The sequence below is a fragment of the Paramacrobiotus metropolitanus genome, unplaced genomic scaffold, assembly GCF_019649055.1.
Source record: "Paramacrobiotus metropolitanus isolate TYO unplaced genomic scaffold, Prichtersi_v1.0 Parri_scaffold0000091, whole genome shotgun sequence".
Classification (NCBI taxonomy): domain Eukaryota; kingdom Metazoa; phylum Tardigrada; class Eutardigrada; order Parachela; family Macrobiotidae; genus Paramacrobiotus; species Paramacrobiotus metropolitanus.
Window position 1 is genome coordinate 355,267 of NW_026570311.1, and position 20,300 is coordinate 375,566.

The window sequence follows — 20,300 nt, forward strand, 5'->3', positions numbered from 1 at the left end:
TCTGAAAACCTGCTTTAAGGGCCTTTTGTATTTTGTATGATTTCATCAGTGATCAAGTTATTTACAATAGTACTTTGACATTCTCGGCATCCCAACGTTCTGCGGAGGACAACCAAGTCGCAGAACATTTGGTCGCAGACATTTCACCGCAAGGTCATCTCGTTGCAAGTTGCAACAAAGTTTAGCCGCGGAACATTGTGTCGGCAGGACATCATGCCGCGAGCCATCTAGTCGCAAGGCCGTTTCGAAGCCGAAGCATTTCGCCGCGCGACCGTTTTGACAAGAAGACTTTTATCAGACAGTTTTGTCATTGACGGAGAGATCAGTACGATAGGAATAATTACCGTAAATAATCTATCCTACCGACCTACTCAACGACAGAGTATGAGCTGGTATCTCAATGTGGCATAGCTAAGTCTACGAATCTACGCGAAGCGAGAACTGCATCTCCGACGATAATTTTAATTATATCTCCGAAACTGCCAAAACTCGTAATGAGAGAACTGCTCCTAAATGAACTGCAACTCTCGGACTTATATAGACGCAAAGTGCGTCCGCTTAGAAAAGCCAAAAGTATATCCCAAAACAAAAGAGAAAATGCGAGAAAGTACAAAAATATAGCCGAAAAGTACGAGTACAGATATACAGAAGTACGTACATCGCTGCTACTGTACACCATATTCCGTCATCATTAGCTACGTAAGCTTGTCAAATATATGCCCGACCGGAGCGTAGCGAGGTCCATTAGTTAAACGAAAGGGTACAAATGAATGCCGGTTTGTTACGATCGCGAAAAAAAAAATAATTCTGGTAGTGTACCTAGAAACCTGGAAGTGGTATTTTTTCAAAAATTATTTTGCGAGCACTTTACGCGTAGTGCCCACCATTTTTTAACGAACCTGTTGAATATTCGTAATGTGAAAACAAAAATGTCAAAAACGCTGCACTTCAATCTGTCAACGCACAGGAATGGACATATTCCTACTAAAAAATACTTAGGAAACGTAACATGAGCAACCGGCAAAATTTATGGCAAAAGCTTCGTGCATCCAGGCGTTGTAACGGTTGTTGTACTCTGCAAGTGGGCTTTTGTGAATGCATACCGACAGTGCATGCAGTTTCCAGAACGTCCAGCATCCACCGTCCCGAAAAATGAGAAACGTCGACACTTTTAGCTCCAACCCGCAGCATCTTGCTTCCGCTGTCCAGCTATCATCCATAGAAAACGTGGTTGTCGTCAGCAACACCGACGAAGTTGTCGAATGCGAAGCGATAGTCTTCTTGCGCGTAGAAGCCTTCAACCTAAATTTAAACAGAAAGCTGCCGTTTTTTATTCAGGAAAAGTCACGGTACTCCCATAGAGAACAGTGGCGCAAGCATAGTACATCACTATATTCCGACTCCAGTTTTAAATTCTATGGTAAGTTTCGAAACAACAGAAAGAAAAAGAATCTGGTTTCCAAAGAAATAAATGTGCGGAAAGTTTGTGCTAATACCAGTTTCACACCTTTACCCGTCGAAGCAGTATATGCGGCCGAAGCAGTCAAGAGGATACCGGGAAGACAATCCAGTTTCTGATGGTGGAAAAATACAACTTCCGCCGGATAAATCGGAATAGGTTATTCTGCTGACCGCCCGGACAGAAGAAACTGTCTTCGAGCCAGAAATTCGTAACCTAAACGCAGCTACCCACTTTTAGGATCTCCCGTGACCGACTGTGGAAACCAGGCGCACTCAGTAATCCGAGCGTCAATATCACGCTTCGACGTAATGTATTATGCCAATTGTACTGTATACCTTTAATGCATCGTCATTTTTTTACCTTTCATTCACTGTAACGGAATGTACGTACAGATTTACTGTACATAGTGAATAGCTCGTCGAAGCGATCACGGTTAGCGATCACGGTTTCTATAGCGAACACACCAGGAAAAATGTTCCAGTCACGAACTGCCCGGAGCGTACCTCCTGAAGAGCAAGCCACTTCCGTAACGGAGACCGTTTTCTATAGGTATTGAACGAATAAATCTGTCTAGAATTGTTAACCCTTGTTGCCGAAATTTGCAGGAAGGCCAGACGGACGTGCCTTCTGGCATGCCATCTGACTGCGTGAGGTATGTGGTTTTGACTTTTAACGCTAAACGGTTCCACGAGAGCAGCTGCCCGATAACTACAACATTACACCGTACGCAAGAATTTGCCATATCCCTTAGACTATGACCAAACTCAAAGTGTGTCATAGGTGAAATATTGCTGCGTAATTATATGACCATCGAAGCGTTTAAAATAGAGTAGCTAAAGCAATTAATAGCTGCTCTTTAACTGTTGCCATCATACAATATGGATCAATGCGCTAGTTGCATATGATTCATCATTGTATGCTTATTTTCTATTGTTACGCCCGAGCCACACCCTATTGTTAAATCATGCTCTAGATCTTTCTTCATTGTTTTTATACTGATTCAGATTTTCTATCCCTGATGCTTAGAGTATGTAAGCAGCACTGCGATGCCGCCAGAAAAGGCGCTCTGTTCATTTGGACTTTTCATCAGTAAAGAGTTGCCACTAGCTGCTATTTTTTTTGCGAGTATAGTTGGTTAGTATTAGTGCCATCTTTCACTATCGCCCACCATCCCGGATAGTTATATAGCCACATTTATACTTGTAACAAGTGATATTTCATCGAATCAAAAGCACCATATAATATTATGTTACTAACTCTATTAAAGAAATACTTTCAACCGCTACAGCGAGAAGTTATTAATCGAACACTCGGCTGCATTAACTGACTACAACCGGAGAATAACAGTCAGTGGGAAATGTCACCGGCACAGGTCATCACCACACACCGTTAGACTTATCATAGATCATGGGGCTGTCTGCTGGACAGTTGTAGGCTTTGGCGAACTCCTTGAACGTGGACATTTCTCCATTGACTCTCCAGCGATACGGTGTGTGTAGATCGTACTTTAGGGTATATTTCAACATTTCCGGCCGTTGTAAACCACATAACTCCTATAAAAACTGGTTTTGCATACCGTATGCATTTTAGTTTGCAGTGGGGCTTTCAATCTGATTTTTGGTATAAAGCCAGTCGCTGCATAAAAAGTTTGTTAGTTACCTGAGCAGCTGATAAGAAAAACATCATATTATTCGTGTGATTCTGCAATCCCGGCAAATGCAGGTCACTGCCATGGTGTTGCAAGTGTAGCTGATATGCCTACAACGATAAAAAGTCAAATAATCGTTTTGATGGCGAAGTTGACAAGAGTGAACGCACATTGAATGCAGTCTTTAGTCCGCCGGCATCAGCGATATTCTCCGATAAAGTCAGGTTGCCGTTGATATTGCCGAAAGGTGTTTGGTACTGACTGTACTGCTCCACAATCAACGAGGCTTTGCTGTCAAATGCCTTTCGCGACGAATCACTCCACCAATTGTAAAAACTCCCCGTCTCATCGAATTTCGAACCTGTTGTAAACCGCTTAATTCACTAGACAAGCATTTGCCGAAACGTCAGTTGTGACGAGCAAACCTTGAATATCAAAACCATGCGTCATCTGGTGCCCAACTGTTTTACCCAAGCTCCCATAATTACGGTAATCCGGAGTATCAACATCAAAGAAAGGGGGTTGTGCGAAGCCGGCATAAATGTCTGAAAATAAAATTTTATTTTTAGATTCAAAAAATTAAATTTTTTTTATCTTTAATTTCTTTTTCTATGTAGACGTTCTTTATTTCGTCATCAAAATCTGAAAATATTATCTCGTACCTATGTCGTTGAATCTCGGCGCATATTGGACTTCGGTCTTCACCGTGTACAAGCGATCGAGCACGTACACTCTGTAATCCCGCGTGTTGATTTGGCCCAGTCGCTTCTTTTGCCGAATGCTAACCTCGCGCATGTACTCCAGCGTCATATTAAGCATTCCCGCACCTACGGTGACCTACAACCGTTTCCCAGGTCATACGACAGATCGCCATTGCCGCTGTATGAGCCTACTGTTATTTCCACTCACATTCTCGTACATCTCCTCAATGAGAGAGATGTTGTGGACGTAAAATTCCGGGTACACAATAAACTCCAGCATGCCGTGCAGCTTTTTCAGGGCGTGCGCGCGCGTCTCGGCGTCCATCCAGTCGGCTCTCTTGAGACGTTCCGCGAATGAAGTGCGGATGTTAATGACCATGTTCGAGACCTAGCAACATCGAAACTTCAATGCATCAGAAAGCGTTTCTGTGAGTTTTGTTTAGAAGTTCTAGGAAAGCAAGCCAAAATAGGCATTGCAACAAAAAATTTTAATGCAGTGCCAAACGATGATCATAATAGTGACCATTCAACCATGAAACTATAAATATAGTCATCGTTTTGATCAGTGTCTCACGGTGTATGCTTGATGTATGGAGCAGCCGCCCTAGGTGGCTGCTGATGTAGATTTCATGCATTGCCTGTGGCAATGGGCAGTTTATTGCATCCATTTTCCCCTATTTCTGTATTTTTCCCTTTTTGGGCAATAAACTCTTCTTTTGTGGGAGACCCGTGTTCTCCCACCTCCAGATTTATCTGTATTTCGAGGGGGTGCTAGACCTTCCTCGTGACATCAGCATCTCTGAAAATTTTTTACCGAAAGCAGTTTGAGACTGGTTTGAGACTGTAAAACTTATCAAAGAAGTTTGATAGGAAATTGCTGCAAAATTTATTGATTCAAATAGTAAGGCTCGAACAGATTATAACTAACCTCTAGTAAACTAAAACCACAAGATTTCTACTTTTTCACCTTTTGTTTGACCCGTTTATCGAGTTTTTTATCCACATAGATGGAAGCCAGGGCCAACGGCAGGTAAGTTTCGACTGTGCGTACACAACGTTTCCAGATGGGTTCCGTCTTAAAGTGTTGAGTTTTTCCGGCAATCTGTCCCTGCTGCACCTCCAGCTCGTCAATGAGTGACTGTGCGAGATGCGGACTGTAACTGTCGACGATCTTCCACCCGAGGTAGTTAGCCAAGGAACGCTTGCCCTCCACGCCCAGCTGCTCAGTCTTTGCCATTTTCTTGTCGAAAGCCTCCATGGCGGCTGGATTTTGGATGTTAACGACCATGTCCTCGCTAACCAAATGGCCCATGCCGCCCACGGACAGGGAATTGCGAATAAAATCAGTGAGGCCATCGGAGAAATCGGATCGGAAGAACAAACTGGAGCTCACATTAGCCAATGTTCGGAGGTTGTAGAAATTTTCGAATTTTAGCAGTTCGGTGGTGTTTGGATAGAACTTCAAACGAAAAATATTTGCGTTAATAAGCTCCTGTTGTTCGCTGAGATACCAGCGGTATCCTCGGAATTGAAGCCACGCGGTGCGTAGATTATGTCTTGCTAAGTATGTTATAACTATAATAAATTTTCTCTGTATTTTTTCTTACGCTGCTTAAGAAGTATAAAACATCCATGGTTTTATGCAGCTGGATCTCAATATCCGTCCAGTTATACCGCGACTCGGAATCTCCATTCACCGTTGACAGATTTGCGAATATCCGTGTGACATTCAGCATAAGATTGGAATACAATGTATTGTATTTCACGGCGGCAATAAGGTAGGACTTACTAATTCCATCGGGAAAGCCAATTGACAGCCTATTTAAGGAGGTGTTGCGCAGATCAGGCGCGATGCTCAACTAAATAACAGACATCAGTTCTGTCCGTATGCGAGCCGGTATGAATTTGTGCCAAAAATGTACGAGAAATCATAAGGATTACATACACCCAACAACGGATAAAACGCGTATTGATCCAAATAAGTCAGCGCTTTCCACGGGTCAAACGCGTCGGGATCCCAGTTGGGAGTAAGGATAGGCCAACCGCCAATTGTCTTCTGCAGGATATCCAGAACCGGCTGCACGCCGTTCTTTCGTAACGCATCTGCGAAAAGTACGCTGCATCTTCAGCATCATCGGCTTTCGAGTAATTTTATTAGCCGTTTCCCAGGGAACTGTCAGCACTCCATGACTGGTGCAACGTCCAAACATCCTTATGCAAAACAGCAGTAAAAATGAGTGTTCTATACCTGTATCGAGGCACATCTTGTATAACTGCCGTGCTGCTTCCCGCGCGTGGCTGGCTTCCGTTTCGTTGCTTTCCAAAATCACTGAACATGCATTCGCAAATCAGCACTATAATCAGCTCCTTTGCAAAAATGGACTTACATCGTTTTTCCTGGAACAATTTTTCGTCCTGATAATAATACTGGTCGACAGCCCACTCATCGGATTTAATTTCATGCTGTTCACCATAACGGCCGCAGGCGTACTCGTAGAAATCATGACACGGGTCGGCAGTTAAATTCATGTAGTTCAGCATCTCTTTAGCTGCAACACCGAGGGCTCTGTGAATGAGCTACGATCATTCTCTGGGCTGTCATTATTCGATTTTCTGTTTATTAAAGCTTATTGTGAATGAAGCGAAAAGCAAACCGATAAAAATTACAATGTAGGACTAAATGGTCGCACAGCCCCATACCCAGCATTCTGTACGCAAGCGGTGCAGTGCACTTGTACGAAACGGATATTTTGAACTCAGTCGTACAGTGCACTGCGCTGCATTCGTACTGAATGTGGAGATGTTGGGTATGCGACCATTTTGTCCTAAGCTGTATAAAATGTGATATCCAGTGCAGTTATTGGTAGTATACCAGTTATTGGTAATATACGTATTTACCGGTGTTTGCGCAAGCCGGTGTCGCACAAATATTGTTGTCAGCATGCGGTGACATTATGGTCTTCACGGGATCCACCGACTCATCCACTGCATTTCCTGTCGGATCGGAACTGATCAGCGACAAATCCAGGTCTGAAGAGAAATGTCTTGAATTTAATTAAATTTACAGCTGCTAAACTAAAATTAAAATATGAAAGTGAGCAGCCGTTTTGGGTTTTGGCAAGACAGTACTGTGCTTCCGACGGGAACATTGGCGTAATCATACCGTATCAGAATATTCCGACTCCAGTATTAACTACTATTTAGGCTTCAAAAAAAATAAAAAAATATCTAACTTCGAAGGAAATAAATTTACGAAAGCTTGCGCTGCTTATGTTTCTCACCGGAACTCGTCGAAGCCGCATACGCTGCTAAGACAGTCCACAGGAAGCTCTGAAGACAATCCATAGTTTCCGGTAGAGAAAAAACACAACTCCTGCCAGATTCAACTGATTGCGGTTGTCTGCTGAAGCCCCGGACGGCAGAACTCGTTTCTTAAGCCACAACTATGCAACCGCACCGCAACAGCGACGTTTACGATCTCCCGTGACCGAATGTGGAACGCTGGCGCAAGCCAATAATCTGGGTATCCCTGTCAAGCTTCGGCGTAATGTGTCATGGCATTATTGCGCCTTTATCTTTAAATGCATCGCCTTTTTTCTTAACTTTCAGGCCACTAACGGAATGTATTTACCAAGTAAATAGCCGACGCGATTACGTTTTTATACCGAACACACCAGGAGAATTGTTAGTCACGATATGCCAGGAGCGCACGATTTGCAGTTTTAGAAGAGTTTCACTGTATCCTGGAAACGGTCGAGTAAGTCACTTCCTTAACGGATTCCGTTCTTTAGGTATTGAACGAGTAAACCTGTCTGCGTTCTTTGTTTTGGTTGCCGAAAGTTGCATTTGCAGGAAGGCCAGATGAACGTGCCTTCTGGCAAACTTGCGCTTTAAAGAAAGTGTTGTCGTTCAACTGTCAATGGTAATATAGAGAACGTAAACATCGTGAGCGAGCATACAAAGTATGTACCGTTTCCGCTCTATCGGTGAAAGCAACAGGTTTAATCGTTCATGGTTTATAATTACCAGATGACGCAGATATATAGAGCAGTAAAAAAAACCATAATATCCTTTTTTAGAAATCTTTTAAAGACTTCTTATATTTACTATCAAGTAAAGATAAACCTTTTATGATTATGAAATTATATTTCATTTCTTGTGTGTTGACACCGTAGACTTTATTCAGGACATTTAAGAAAAGACAACGCCTTGCACTAAAATCTTCGGAACGAAAAATTTGTTCCAGTTACTCTGCAGTATGAAACGGAACCAAAACACACTGAAGATAACCGCAAGAAATCTTCAGACTAAAACTCCGAATATTTGTGAAGTTCGATGTATTTATTTAGCCACCCATTTATACTATAATACGAGTACTAAAGCATTTTTTACTGAATATTTATGTGCATGAGAAAAGCAGAAAAAGGCAGCTCTATACAACAACAGAAATGGAGCGCCGCAGTAAAGCTCGTCGGAGCTGCTTCTCATGGTACACCCGACGTCGTCTCTTGCGACAGCAGAGTCCAATCCCCGTAGCCAACAGAAGCACCACGATAGTTACGGACATGGCGATGGCGCCGATGGCTGTATGGCTCAGATGGTGCATGAATCCCTGCGCATCTTCATCTACGGGCATTATCATTCTTACGGATCACTGCCTCTTGGTCGTAAAAAAACCTGCTTGTCAAAGCAACTGATCTTACCATGATGACCATGATCAGCGGAAAGCACATTGCCAGTGCTAAAGAGGACAATAACAAGAAGTCCAACGAATACGTCGCCCATTGTTACCAACTTACCGAGATGCTGAATACACTTATAAGTTTGCAAAGGCTTGTTAGAACTAGTCACGAATCTTTTGAAGAGCAAAACGACGGATATCGTCGTACGCTCAGTTTGGTGACCACTAGCTGCACGCTTATGATGTTGACTATGTCAAAAACTGCCACAAAGAGTCAGTTCGATAAACCCAATAACGTGTGGCTTCCACATGCTGTCCATTATTACGCTTATCGTCGATAACATTCAAACTGTTGTTACCTTTGCTGGTTTATTATTCTGCATGTGCAGTGAATGTTATCATTCGCATTGCGTAAAGTAGGAGTATAGCGTTCAGCGTATAGCGTTCTACTGATGTACAAGAATGTACGGTACGTACTACGTAATCACAGGTAAACATTGTCACTCCAGGATGTCTAAAATGGTTTATTTTGACAAAAAAAAGTAAATGTATTTGCATTTTAATAACTTGACTAAAGAAATGCTTTCAACTGGTACGGCGATTAAATTATTAATTCAACATTTAGCAGCTTCAACAGATTGCATAATTATAAGAGAACAACAGTCAGTGTAATTCATCACGGGTACCGGCTATCGCCAAAGGCCATTAGATTGATTGTAAATCATGGCACTGTCCGCCGGACAGTTGTAGGCCTTGGCGAACTCCCTGAACGTGGCCATCTCTCCATTGACTCTCCAGCGACGCGGTGTATGCGGATCGCTGACCAGGTTCAGTTGTTCCCTTTCCGGCCGTTGTAAACCACACCATACCTATAAAAATTGGTCCAGTATATGAATTTCAGTTTGCGGAGGGTTTTTTATACCCGATTTTTAATAATACATTTTTGCTTTTTATCGTGCATTGCTGTTTGAAGAGTTATTGCAAAGTAAGTTACCTGAGCAGCTGATAAGAAAAACATCATGTTATTCGTATGATTCTGCAGTCCTGGCAAATGAAGGTCACTGCCGTTGTGATGTAAGTGTAGTTGATAAGCCTACAAGAATAAACATCAAAATAAACATTGTGATGGCGAGTGCGACGTTGAACTCACATTGAATGTGGTCTTTAGTCCACCGGCATCAGCGATATTCTCCGACAACGTCAGATTTCCGTTGATATTGCCGAAAGGTGTTTTGTATTGGCTGTACTGCTCCACAATCAAAGAGGCTTTGCTGTCAAAGGCTTTCCGCGATGAATTGCTCCACCAATTGAACATTTTTCCGGTTTCATCAAATTTCGAACCTGCATTTCATGCGATACGTTTAGATAGTATGGTACACAAACTTGAGCAAAGCGCCTTTTAGCCAAGCAAACCTTGATCATCGAAACCGTGTGTAATCTCATGTCCAATAACATGGCCCAAACTGCCGTAGTTAAAATAATCCGGAATATCCACGTCGAAAAACGGCGGCTGCGAGACACCCGCGAAAATTGCTGAAATTATATTATTTTTGGGTATGTGATAAGATGATATTTTTTATTTTAAATGAGATTTGTATGGGACATTTTTATTTTAGATGAGATTTGTATTCCTTTAACTTTTTATAAAGTGCGATATACTTAAAGTGCGAGTGCTTTATAAAGTGCGATTTGCATTGCGATATACTTTACCTATGATGTTGTATGTCGGCATATACTGTGCATTGGTTGTCACGGTATACAGGCGATCCAGAACATACTCCCGCGTATTGACTTTATCCAAACGCTGTGTTCGCCGAATATTGCTCTCGCGATTCAACTCCAGAGATGTGTTAAACATTCCCTCGCCGACCGTAACCTACAAAGGCTTTCGCCAGTCACACGACATGACTGGTCTATGAACTGATTTGTATATTTACTCACGTTCTCGTACATCTCCTCAATGAGGGAAATGTTGAGCGCGTAAAATGCCGGGTAGACGTTAAACTCTAGCATGCCGTGCAGCTTCTCCAGGGCGCGTGCGCGTGTCTCGGCGTCCATCCAGTCGGCGCTATTTAGGCGTTCCGTGAATGAAGTGCGGATATTTATAACCATATCCGAGACCTATAAAGTACAAACATCGAAGCATCAATGCGCAAAATAAAGTTTGTGCAGTAGTTGTTTACAACTTTTTGGCAAATAAACCAATGTGATGTAATACTATGAAATCATGGGCAGATGTCGGAAAAACTACAGAAAAGCGCCCAACATCACCCATGACACTTATCAGTGGCCAATACAAGCATGGGACTATCCTAAACCTCAAGCTTGTTCTAAACTATAAATCGGAAACGAATTTACGGCAGTTTCTGATGAATTTCATTTGAGAATCTATTCGAAATAGGCAGTATACTAAACTTAGTAAAAGAAATTTAATAAAAAATTTGTGGATCACAGTGTTCTCGAATAATTTAAATGGAGATTTCTTGCTTAAAACAACTTACCTTTTGCTTGACATGCTTATCGAGGACTTTATCCACATAGAGTGATGCCACTGCCAATGGCAGATAGGCTTCGGCAGTCCACACGCAGCGCTTCCAGATGGGATCCGTCTTATTCTTCCCGGACAATATCCGACCCTGCAGCTCGAAAGTGTCAAATAAGGGCTGCGCAAGATCCGCACTGTAGCCGGCGACGATCTTCCATCCAAGGTGGTTAGCCAGGAAGCGTTTGCCCTCCACACCCAGTTTCTCAATCTCCGCCATCTTCTTATCGTAAGCCTCCATGGCGGCCGGCTTTGGGATGTTAACGACCATGTCTTCGCTGGCCAGATGGCCCATGCTGCCAAAGGTCAGGGAATCACGGATAAAACCAAAGACTCCTTTGGAGAAATTGGACCGGAAGAACAAACTGGAAGTCACATTGGCCAGTGTATGGAGATTGTAGAATTTTTCGAATTCTTTTAGCTCCAAGCTTGTAGATGAGAGCTGCAGATTTGCACCACAATAAGAGAAAATCCAAGTACATATGTTTTGTTTACACAGAGGATTAGACATCAACAGATCTGAAAAATTTAACAAATTGACGATAAAAAATGGTAGACAAGCAAACAAAGAGCAACAGTTGCCAAAAACTGGACTGTATCCAACAAAGCACGATGGTTTCATTTTATTCGACGAAAGTGAAACGCGCAGTGCACATAAGCCTTAGCTCAAGCTTTACGGAAATTTGTTTTCGTGAACATATGCATAAGAAGGTTTCATATACGTAATGCAGCACGTTACACGGAACTGATGATAACTCGTGCTTTTGACTTACGTTGGTTAAGAATAGATAGAAATCCTGGGTTTTGTTCAACTGGATCTCAATATCCGTCCAGTTATACCGCGACTCAAAATCCCCATGCTCCGATGAAAGATTAGCAAATATCCGCGTAACATTCAACATAAAACTGGGATACGTGGCAATGTATTTCTTGCCGGCAGTACTGCTCCACAGATTCTTATTAAATCCACCGGGAATACCGATCGACAGCCGGTTAAAGGAGGCATTGTGCAGATCAGCAACGATACTCACCTAAAAGCATACACGCACATCAATTCTGTTGATAAACTGTTTACGTACGTTTGCAAACTATGTCAACATTATAGACACACAAATACATACACTCAACAATGGATCAAAGCCGTATTCGTCAAAATAAATAAGCGCTTTCCACAGGTCAAACGCGTCGGGATCCCAGTTGGGTGTCAGGATAGGCCAACCGCCAATCGTCTTCTGCAGGATGTCCATAACCGGCTGCACGCCGTTCTTACGTAAAGCATCTGCGAAAAATGTGCTGCACGTATAGCGTCTCCGGGTAAAGTCATATAATTTTATTAGCCGTTTCGTTAGAAATGGCCAGCACTTAACGACACGTGCCAACTTCCTTATGCAAAACAGCAATAAAACCAAATAATTACCCTTATCGAGGCAGATCTTGTACAGCTGCCGTGCTGCTTCACGCGCGTGGCTGGCTTCCGTTTCGTTACTCTCCAGAATCGCTGAACATAAAGCCACAAAATTAGCAATGTGATTTTAATTTCTTCCGCGAAAATATTACATCGTAATTCTTTGAGCAGTTTCTCATCTTGGTAATAGAACTGCGTGGCGGATGACTGGTCGGGTTTGATTTCGTGGTGTTCACCGTACCGTCCGCAAGCGTACTCGTAGAAATCCTGACACGGGTCGACAGTTAGATTCATGTAGCTCAGCATCTCTTTAGCTGCAACACCGAAAGAGATTTTAAACGCTGCGTCCATGATTTGCGCTTGCTGATGCATTAAATAGTAAACAATTAGGGTATTTTATTAGTCTTCGAGTACCGGTGTTGGCGCAAGCCGTTGTCGCACAGATGCTGTTGTTGGCATCCGGTGACATAATGGTGTCCATTGGATCAACTGTTTCTTGAACGGCATTTCCTGACTGATCGGGGCTGATCAGCGACAAATTAAGGTCTAAATAAAACATTTTTAAACATGTACATTTTCAGCAAAAATTTATAATTAATCATAATTAAATTCGTGTTCCCGTTTGCAGTAAATCTCTTCCGATTAGGAGATCAGCGGAGCAAATCTGCTAACGTTACAATAATAGTGAAAAACGAATAACTTCGAAAGGAAAACCGGTACGATTTTTCTGAGGTCAAGTCGGAAAATTTGTTTATTTAATGTAATAATTTATCGAGCGGTGCTTGGCCACCGAAAAACAGAATAAAGAGTAGAGCCATCAAATACAGGAAATTGCATGAATAACTGGAACGAATTTCAGTTTCTTACCGGTAGCCGCCGCAGCCGCGTATGCCGCTAAACCAATCAGCAAGATAACCTGAAGGCACTCCATAGTTTCCGGCGGAGGAAAAATACAACTTCCGCCAGCATCAAACTAAATCCGCTCTTCTCTGAACCCCCGGACAGCCGCCGCCGTCGTCTTTAAGCCACAGCGACGTAAGCACAGCGCAACTACCGGCGTTTACGATCTCCCGTGTGACCGAATGTGGAACGCCGGCGCATCCAATAATCCGCGCATCACTGCCACGCTATTGTACAACGGCGGATGTTGTGCAGAGCCCCCGGCCAACATCTGTGCAGTACCACTGTACAAGCTAATGGCCCTAATCGGCTACATGATGCGGGTGTCAGTTGAGACAGTTTATTGGTTTGTTATGGGTTTGTTTACATAAGGGCCCCGTACCGCTGTATGAAACGCCGCGGCCGGATAGCATGAAGACACGGCCGTAAAGTGTGCTGACCGACCGATTAAACAGCCCGCGTTATTGGCCGATACACATGACATTGGCTGCGAGAGAGAGAGAGCGCTGCAGCCGATCGATCATATTTTTATAATTGTGTTTGTATACATTGTCGTATTGGGGCGGTAATGCGATAGCGCTGGCCACAAACACACTCAGATGGACGACCACATTTTAATGGACAGCCCGTAGATCATATTTATACCGGTACGGCATTAATAATCATAATATCAACAAGCGCATTTTTACAAGCAGCGCTGATATACGGATAAGATATCAATACTTCTGTATAACCACATTTAACAGACAGGGCATAACATGCAGCTTATCACAGACACGGTACTACAGATACCTATTTGTACGGTCAGTTTGATGCGCTGAAAGGCCAAATTAATCAAATGCAATTATCGAGGTATATACTTGCAAAAGGAACACGACTATTTTCTAATGTATTCTCTTTTGTAAGTGTTTTTGATGTCTAAACGGAAAGCCAACTTGCTAGCTAGACATCAATGGCTGGGACCGGTGCAATAACTACAGACTGTACTCTAGAGAGCGCAAGAAGATATTGAATTGTGTATGTCTGGATTAGTCAGCATTCAAAATCAGACTGACAATATCATGGGATATTTGAGTGTAATTAGACTGCCATTATATTTATGGTCAGTTTCGTCTTTCAGACTATTTGATATCAAATTTAATTACAATCGTCAAAGCAGGCTCAGTTTCGACAGAAAGAAAAATTTATCTGATCAGGATCACGAACGCTTTGAAGTAAATGCCAGGCGTCAGCGTTGTTCTTCAGTATTAGCAATTATTAATCACATTTAATAACAACTCACGAGTACGAGTGAATGAAAATGTCGGTTTCGTACCACTGCTGTTATGTACGAGTAGATGTTGCACAAATGATTTTAGAATCCAGCATCTACGGTCGTTGAGACTATAATTGTGCCTTTACAAAGCATCATATCATCCCCCCTGTGCGCTTGTAAGGAGTAAAGCATCATTTGAATTAATATACGTGGTACTCAGTTGCGGTTAAACGGCGTGCAGTATTTGAAAGCGGCTGGTCTGACATTTTGGCTGAAATGTGTGATTCCGTTATGTATAGTGTATACTGTTTTATGACCATTCTGATAGTGTGGCAGTCCCTATGTAAGAACTTATATACTGGGTCAAACAAAGTTGGGTTTGGTAGTGAATTTATGGTTTACAAAGTGCCTGCATGACGTTTTCTTAAAGTCCTACCAGCATGAAGATGATTGTTCAGCTCACGGCTCAGGTCACAAAGTTTCGAATTTTGCGGTTTTGCAGAGTGTCCGACATGCATTCGGGACTGGTATGCATGGTGACCGGTAAGCCTGCGGTGCTGTACAATTGTAAATTGCTGGCAACGAAAAAGCATCCCTAGCTCCCGATCACCGCAACCTGATATAAAAAACCGCTGATTATGCCGCAAATATGTCACTTACGGTGAGCACGACTCACAACTAACGTAATAATAATTTTCTGATAAGTAATAGAATTGAGTACAGAAGTTGCAATAGAAGCAATTTGTTGATACTTTACGCTTTTCCAGATATTTGTCAATGTCACGGACTTGAGCGCATGATTTATGACGAAGCTCAAGGAGATAGTTCAACCAAAAGAGTAAGTAGCGTAGACCACGTTACTGTTTTGTTGTTGCTAAGAACTGCTGCCTTGTCATTACGCTACCGCAAAGCAGAATGAAAGGTCATAATCCCGATATGACCTTTGATAAGTTTCGGTTTGGTCTATAAGAAAGACGTTGTAGAAAGACGAATGACATTGTAATGTTAAAGGAGATTGGTAAGAAGTTGTTTTTAATGACGGGCGAAAGTCGCTCTTTTTTGTTTCAACGTTTAAGTTTGGAGATTATGCGTGGTAATGCTATGAGTGTGTTGTGCACAGTCCCTTCTCATGTTAACAGGGACAAATTCTTCATTTGATTGCTATTGTTGAGCGAAGCTCGCTTTGTACTGTACATACTGAGAAATAAACTTATCACAAATAAGTACAGCCAGAAACCTCTTCTTGGCAACGATTTTTCCGGCCGACAAAGCACAGTATAGTAAGTACAGCACGCTAATGGGAATATTTACATGGTACTCTTAGGCTTTGCTAAGCAAGAACGTTGACATTTTTGCGGGGAGCCTTACCAGCCAGGAATCAAATAACAACAACATTTTTTAAATCTGCTTTACAGAGTATAAACTGTGAAGTTGCAGATGTTTAACGGGACTGACTCAAAAGTTGGTCCACAATTGTAATATGGTGACACTGGCTGATTTTATTCCAAATAAAGCGTTACTTCAGTATTTCGGCACCTCTGGCTGCGGCATCGCGATCGCAACATTATTGCCTCGCGTCACTTCCTCGTACGAAGGTGGCGCTCCCATGAAGGGGTGCGGCGGTTCCTCGGATGTTGTTCTGGAGCCACTCCAGCCCGCAGTAGGACGGCTCAGTGTAACGGTTGGTTGAGCGGAGCGGCGCTGCCGGGACTTTGCGGACGATACGGTGCAGATCAATAAAACCACGAAAAAGAATACAGCGATGATGATGCCAGCAATCGTGCCGGCGTCCATCCCATCGTCATAACCTGCAAAAAGGTGCCGTGCATTTATTATGGTAAATCGTCAAGGATGACAGGTTGGTGATGTTACTAGGCGTCCACGGTTCGTAGCGGTACGTTGTCGAGCGGCCCGTGGTGGTAGGATAGCGCGTATCACAGTACCGCGACATTGCCGGATTATTCCCGATACTGTCGTAGTAGAAGCCCGGACAATTCACCCGATCTACGACACCATCGGCATCGCAGACGAAATCATTATGAATGTACCCGTTCAGGGTTGGACAAGGGGATCTTAGGTATCCTTCCACTCCGGAACTTCGTTTGACTAAAAAAGCCATGAAACGTGGGTTAAATCTCTTGTAGCGTGGTAGAGATACATTTTTCAATCTGCACACGTACATTCTACAATAACGTAGTCGATCAGCATCTGATGTGCACTAGTAGCGTTGGTTATTCCCCGAGTATACTCAATCTGCACCCGCGGATGAGTGTTCCAGCTGGTGCGAGCTTGAGCCACAGACGTTGGATTGATATTGTACCACCAGGATAGCGTTAAGTCCTTCAGCAGGAGCGTGCTGTTCCACTCGTCGTACTGATGCATCCGCAGGCGATCGGTGCTGGGTATATTGAGCTTTCTGGATGACGGAATGTGTGATATTATATCCATTTTACGTAATAATTTCTCTTTTCACCACGAATTCTAGAGAAAGCTGACATCCACTTGCCGAATACTGAAATAGATGGAGAACAGCTGATCCTGGACTTCGCTTGCACATCCTGGTACCATTATAACGTTGACGACGCAGTTTCCCGTTAACCGTGAAATGTTGGTCAACTGAAATGTACCAGCTCGGCCGTGTAGTAATGGAGGACATTCGATCTTCACTTCACCGTCGCATTTACTCCCCAAATCATCTATGAAACCAACAACTTAGCGCAACAAATCTCCCATGCAAACACGATCGATTACGGTTAACTGAACACTGTCTGCCACAAAGTCTCAGAAGAATTTTGTTACGTTACGCACGGTAATTGTAAAATGCGCCTCCGACAAACAGATGCATGGAGGAGAAAACAAACAAGACAAAAACGGTCCAAATCATCTTTGCGGTGTTCATTTGTCATTCTTCCTTAACGATCTCGGAAAGCTTGACTGATGATTATTGTGGTTCTTATGGATAATACATCTCTGCTCACAGTTCATAAATGTGCATCGAAGACAATTATTCACGTTGTCTGTTCTGTTATCACGTTAATGCTACCGATAACGATAACGATTGGACTTATTGCTCGTAGCGCAGTAATCTTAACACTCACAGTGCGCCTTGTGCCGATAGCGATAGCCGCTGAAACTGGCGCGTTTTCATTCGTGGGCATTTTCCGTAGAGCGAAGTGTCTGTAGGTTTGACGGTCTATCCTTATGCCCATTTGCTGCTCTTCACACCTCCCTTCTGAAGAGCTGTACAAAATCCCGAAGGAAGGATTCCCAATTAACCAAATGTGAGAAAGCCAAGTGGAATATACATAATATTTTCACGTCGGCGCCGCACGGTTCAAACCGACAAGAAGAAAGGTTCTTTGAAGACTTAATTGCAAGGTATAACGAGGTCAATGAGCCTATATGAATGGTGCGAAAATGGATACGAAGCCAAACTCTGCTCTTCGACACATACTAAAACCAAGGAACGTAATTTAATCAATTCTGCTCGTATTGTAAAGCAGTACCTTCCCATATAAGCAGGTGCATTCAGGAGGCCAGCACGCCACAATCCCGAGTTGTGGTTCGAGTTGGACAACGAAAACTAGTGCCGCTGTTCCATTCATTGGTTTCCTTAAGCTCTATATATACGTACGACTTCTTTACGATAGCTTATGTAATAAATAGTTAAGAGAATGCCGTATACATGGACTATCGTAAGAAAGTCGTATGTATAATAGAAATTCAACATAATAGACCAGATGCGCATAGGCGCTTCGGGGACTTACTTACAACGTTTTTCACCCTTTACATACAGACATCGAACGCAAAACCGCGCCCGTTTACGCGTCTTGCATGTATGTATGTACGGGCTAAACTCGACCGCATGCGCACAACAGTCAGCACATACAGACTGACAGTTAATATGCGTGCTGTGCTGACATTATGCTTCTAACGATAAACTGTAGCACTACATTTCTAAAAGTTAAACAATGACATAATATTATAACCATAACCTGTTTAAAAGTACCAAAACAAGGCGCGCTAAGGTACTGCTATGCAGTATTATTTTAAGCTAAAATAAACATAAAAATACAACAAGATATACTAAAAATACTTCTGGGTAGCCAGATCAGAGCGGGAACCCGCCACACGGTCACGAAAAACATACAATTCTCTGTCAAAATATACGGACGAAAAACCAAAAATGGGGTTGTCCAGGAGTATAAATCGTAGTCGGTTTTCTACATCCGATCAGGAATTCAAGCACAGAATGCACTGCAATCAACACCCACAGCTGGGTAGCCAGCGCGCAGGGTTCCCTGCGATACGACGGCAGTAATACATGACAAGTATACCACAAATCGTTAGAGACAGCCATAAGGAATCATGGACCTTTTGGCAAGTCGGAATCAATTTGTAATACGCTAGTCAGCTGCGGTGGGATTCAAATTATTTTAAATTGAACGATAATCAGGTAGCAAGCGATCAGTATAAACAGGAGTGCATCTGGCCAAACACTATACTGCACTGTCTTATCTGGATTCCCAGAACACAGGCTTCCATGCACTATAGATGCATATCAGTTTCATATTTCTGATTTCAACAACAAACTAGAAGGCAAGAACTTAAAAAACTTAAAAAAAGACGGAAAACCCTGTTGTTTTACTGTTTAACCGTCGCTGTCAGCCCAAAGTATGGAGAAACGATCACGTGGTTTTGAATTTTGCTATTGGCGGTGGGCAGCCTCGATCTAACTCAGAATGCTGACCCACCAATAAAAATCGCGGAAACACGAAGTTTGTAAGTACCTGGGCGTCGCTTAGACCCGCTACAAGGTACGCCCCTGTTCGTAACGGTTTTCGTCGACGCCTACCGACAGACATCGAGCAAAAAGCGACTTACATCGAAGCCCAGCCAATTGGGACTTGGTACGCCTGTTTCTCGTTTCGATGTAAGCCGCAGATGCTCGATGTAAGTCCGCGTTTTGACTCTGCGCATCTTCTGGAATATCGCACTCTTCCTGATGTTACACTGATGTGTTAGCGAAGAATAAAATATCGGCCACGGCAATCTGATTTTATGCAGGCGGAGTATTGACTACCCTCATCACTGCGTCAACGATCAAGCTGCCAAATATCGTGGCCTTTTAAATATCCTAGTAGCTTACTATATGTGCAATATTAAATAATATGTTGCTGCCACAATATATAATACTGCATGGATAAGAAGCTTGACGAATTAAAATTCTGTAAGGGGCTAAGCAACGGACGCGACATCATGCGCATAGTGCAGTGAACGCATTATTGTCTTGTTTCCGGGAGGGTTGTTGGACTTTTGTTGTTGTATGTACGTGTAATGATATCCGCAAAAAATTCCTTAAAATGGTAGTTCTGCACATAAAAGCCGTGAATCCCAGAGCAACTGAGATTTTCTGTCTCCTTGCGTCCATGGAAGACAGTCTAGCAAGCCGAGTGCTAACGTCATCCTCACTATTCCCATTTTCGAACAAATCCGCATTAATAAAACTTTCCCTAAACTCAAGTCGAAGAGAAAATCTTTAATTTAATTTACTGAAATAAATACTAAACTGAACTTCTTGTATCAAAAACTCAGCATTTGTCTGCGACAAATTCTCCATAAGTGAAGATTTCTCGCTCTCGAAAATTTCGTGGGTAGCAGAAAACTACGAGTAGGTATTGGGCATACCGAAAAAGAAATGATTTC

General features: G+C 42.8%; 3 protein-coding genes and 1 long non-coding RNA gene across 5 annotated transcripts; all 4 read right to left on the minus strand.

The window, feature by feature from the left end:
- Positions 1-2,639: 2,639 nt before the first annotated feature.
- On the minus strand, positions 2,640-7,682 carry LOC129596460 (neprilysin-11-like). 2 transcript variants are annotated; one of them, XM_055493739.1, is made up of 13 exons: positions 7,093-7,682; positions 6,710-6,841; positions 6,199-6,360; positions 6,060-6,140; positions 5,757-5,914; positions 5,419-5,670; positions 4,779-5,270; positions 4,020-4,199; positions 3,773-3,947; positions 3,536-3,655; positions 3,281-3,471; positions 3,122-3,220; positions 2,640-3,015 (listed from the first exon to the last, which is right to left on the minus strand). In XM_055493739.1, the coding sequence occupies exons 1-13, from the start codon at positions 7,154-7,156 to the stop codon at positions 2,839-2,841; spliced, it is 2,283 nt and encodes a 760-aa protein (XP_055349714.1). In that variant the 5' UTR covers positions 7,157-7,682; the 3' UTR covers positions 2,640-2,838. The 2 variants fall into 2 exon arrangements, with proteins under 2 accessions (XP_055349714.1, XP_055349715.1); XM_055493740.1 differs by lacking the exon at positions 7,093-7,682 and having other exon boundaries at positions 6,199-6,377; positions 6,710-6,842.
- Positions 7,683-7,974: 292 nt separating this feature from the next.
- On the minus strand, positions 7,975-8,789 carry LOC129596462 (uncharacterized). Its single transcript, XR_008691432.1, has 2 exons — positions 8,515-8,789; positions 7,975-8,437 (listed from the first exon to the last, which is right to left on the minus strand). It is a non-coding gene; the product is annotated as an uncharacterized LOC129596462 (long non-coding RNA).
- A 102-nt stretch (positions 8,790-8,891) lies between these two features.
- LOC129596472 (neprilysin-1-like) lies at positions 8,892-13,609 on the minus strand. Its single transcript, XM_055493765.1, has 13 exons — positions 13,307-13,609; positions 12,854-12,985; positions 12,592-12,753; positions 12,452-12,532; positions 12,156-12,313; positions 11,808-12,065; positions 10,994-11,476; positions 10,434-10,613; positions 10,203-10,368; positions 9,906-10,025; positions 9,643-9,833; positions 9,487-9,585; positions 8,892-9,361 (listed from the first exon to the last, which is right to left on the minus strand). The coding sequence occupies exons 1-13, from the start codon at positions 13,368-13,370 to the stop codon at positions 9,182-9,184; spliced, it is 2,274 nt and encodes a 757-aa protein (XP_055349740.1). The 5' UTR covers positions 13,371-13,609; the 3' UTR covers positions 8,892-9,181.
- Positions 13,610-15,790: 2,181 nt separating this feature from the next.
- On the minus strand, positions 15,791-17,570 carry LOC129596515 (uncharacterized). The gene is made up of 5 exons (XM_055493816.1): positions 17,403-17,570; positions 17,101-17,290; positions 16,775-17,010; positions 16,467-16,700; positions 15,791-16,402 (listed from the first exon to the last, which is right to left on the minus strand). The coding sequence occupies exons 1-5, from the start codon at positions 17,491-17,493 to the stop codon at positions 16,116-16,118; spliced, it is 1,038 nt and encodes a 345-aa protein (XP_055349791.1). The 5' UTR covers positions 17,494-17,570; the 3' UTR covers positions 15,791-16,115.
- Positions 17,571-20,300: the final 2,730 nt, after the last annotated feature.

Excerpts from the sequence above, each read along its gene's own strand:
- LOC129596460 (XM_055493739.1), bottom strand. The coding sequence starts at position 7,156 with ATGGATTGTCTTCAGAGCTTCCTGTGGACTGTCTTAGCAGCGTATGCG. Across the intron at positions 6,842-7,092 it reads TGCGGCTTCGACGAGTTCCG|ACCTGGATTTGTCGCTGATC; the intron begins GTGAGAAACATA and ends ATTTCTCTTCAG. Across the intron at positions 5,271-5,418 it reads TTTTATACTTCTTAAGCAGC|TTCTATCCAAACACCACCGA; the intron begins GTAAGAAAAAAT and ends TTTCGTTTGAAG.
- LOC129596472 (XM_055493765.1), bottom strand. The coding sequence starts at position 13,370 with ATGGAGTGCCTTCAGGTTATCTTGCTGATTGGTTTAGCGGCATACGCG. Across the intron at positions 12,986-13,306 it reads CGCGGCTGCGGCGGCTACCG|ACCTTAATTTGTCGCTGATC; the intron begins GTAAGAAACTGA and ends TGTTTTATTTAG. Across the intron at positions 12,314-12,451 it reads CAAGATCTGCCTCGATAAGG|ATGCTTTACGTAAGAACGGC; the intron begins GTAATTATTTGG and ends CATTTTTCGCAG.
- LOC129596515 (XM_055493816.1), bottom strand. The coding sequence starts at position 17,493 with ATGAACACCGCAAAGATGATTTGGACCGTTTTTGTCTTGTTTGTTTTC. Across the intron at positions 17,011-17,100 it reads TCCATCTATTTCAGTATTCG|AAAGCTCAATATACCCAGCA; the intron begins GCAAGTGGATGT and ends TCCGTCATCCAG. Across the intron at positions 16,403-16,466 it reads CTACGAACCGTGGACGCCTA|GTTATGACGATGGGATGGAC; the intron begins GTAACATCACCA and ends ACCTTTTTGCAG.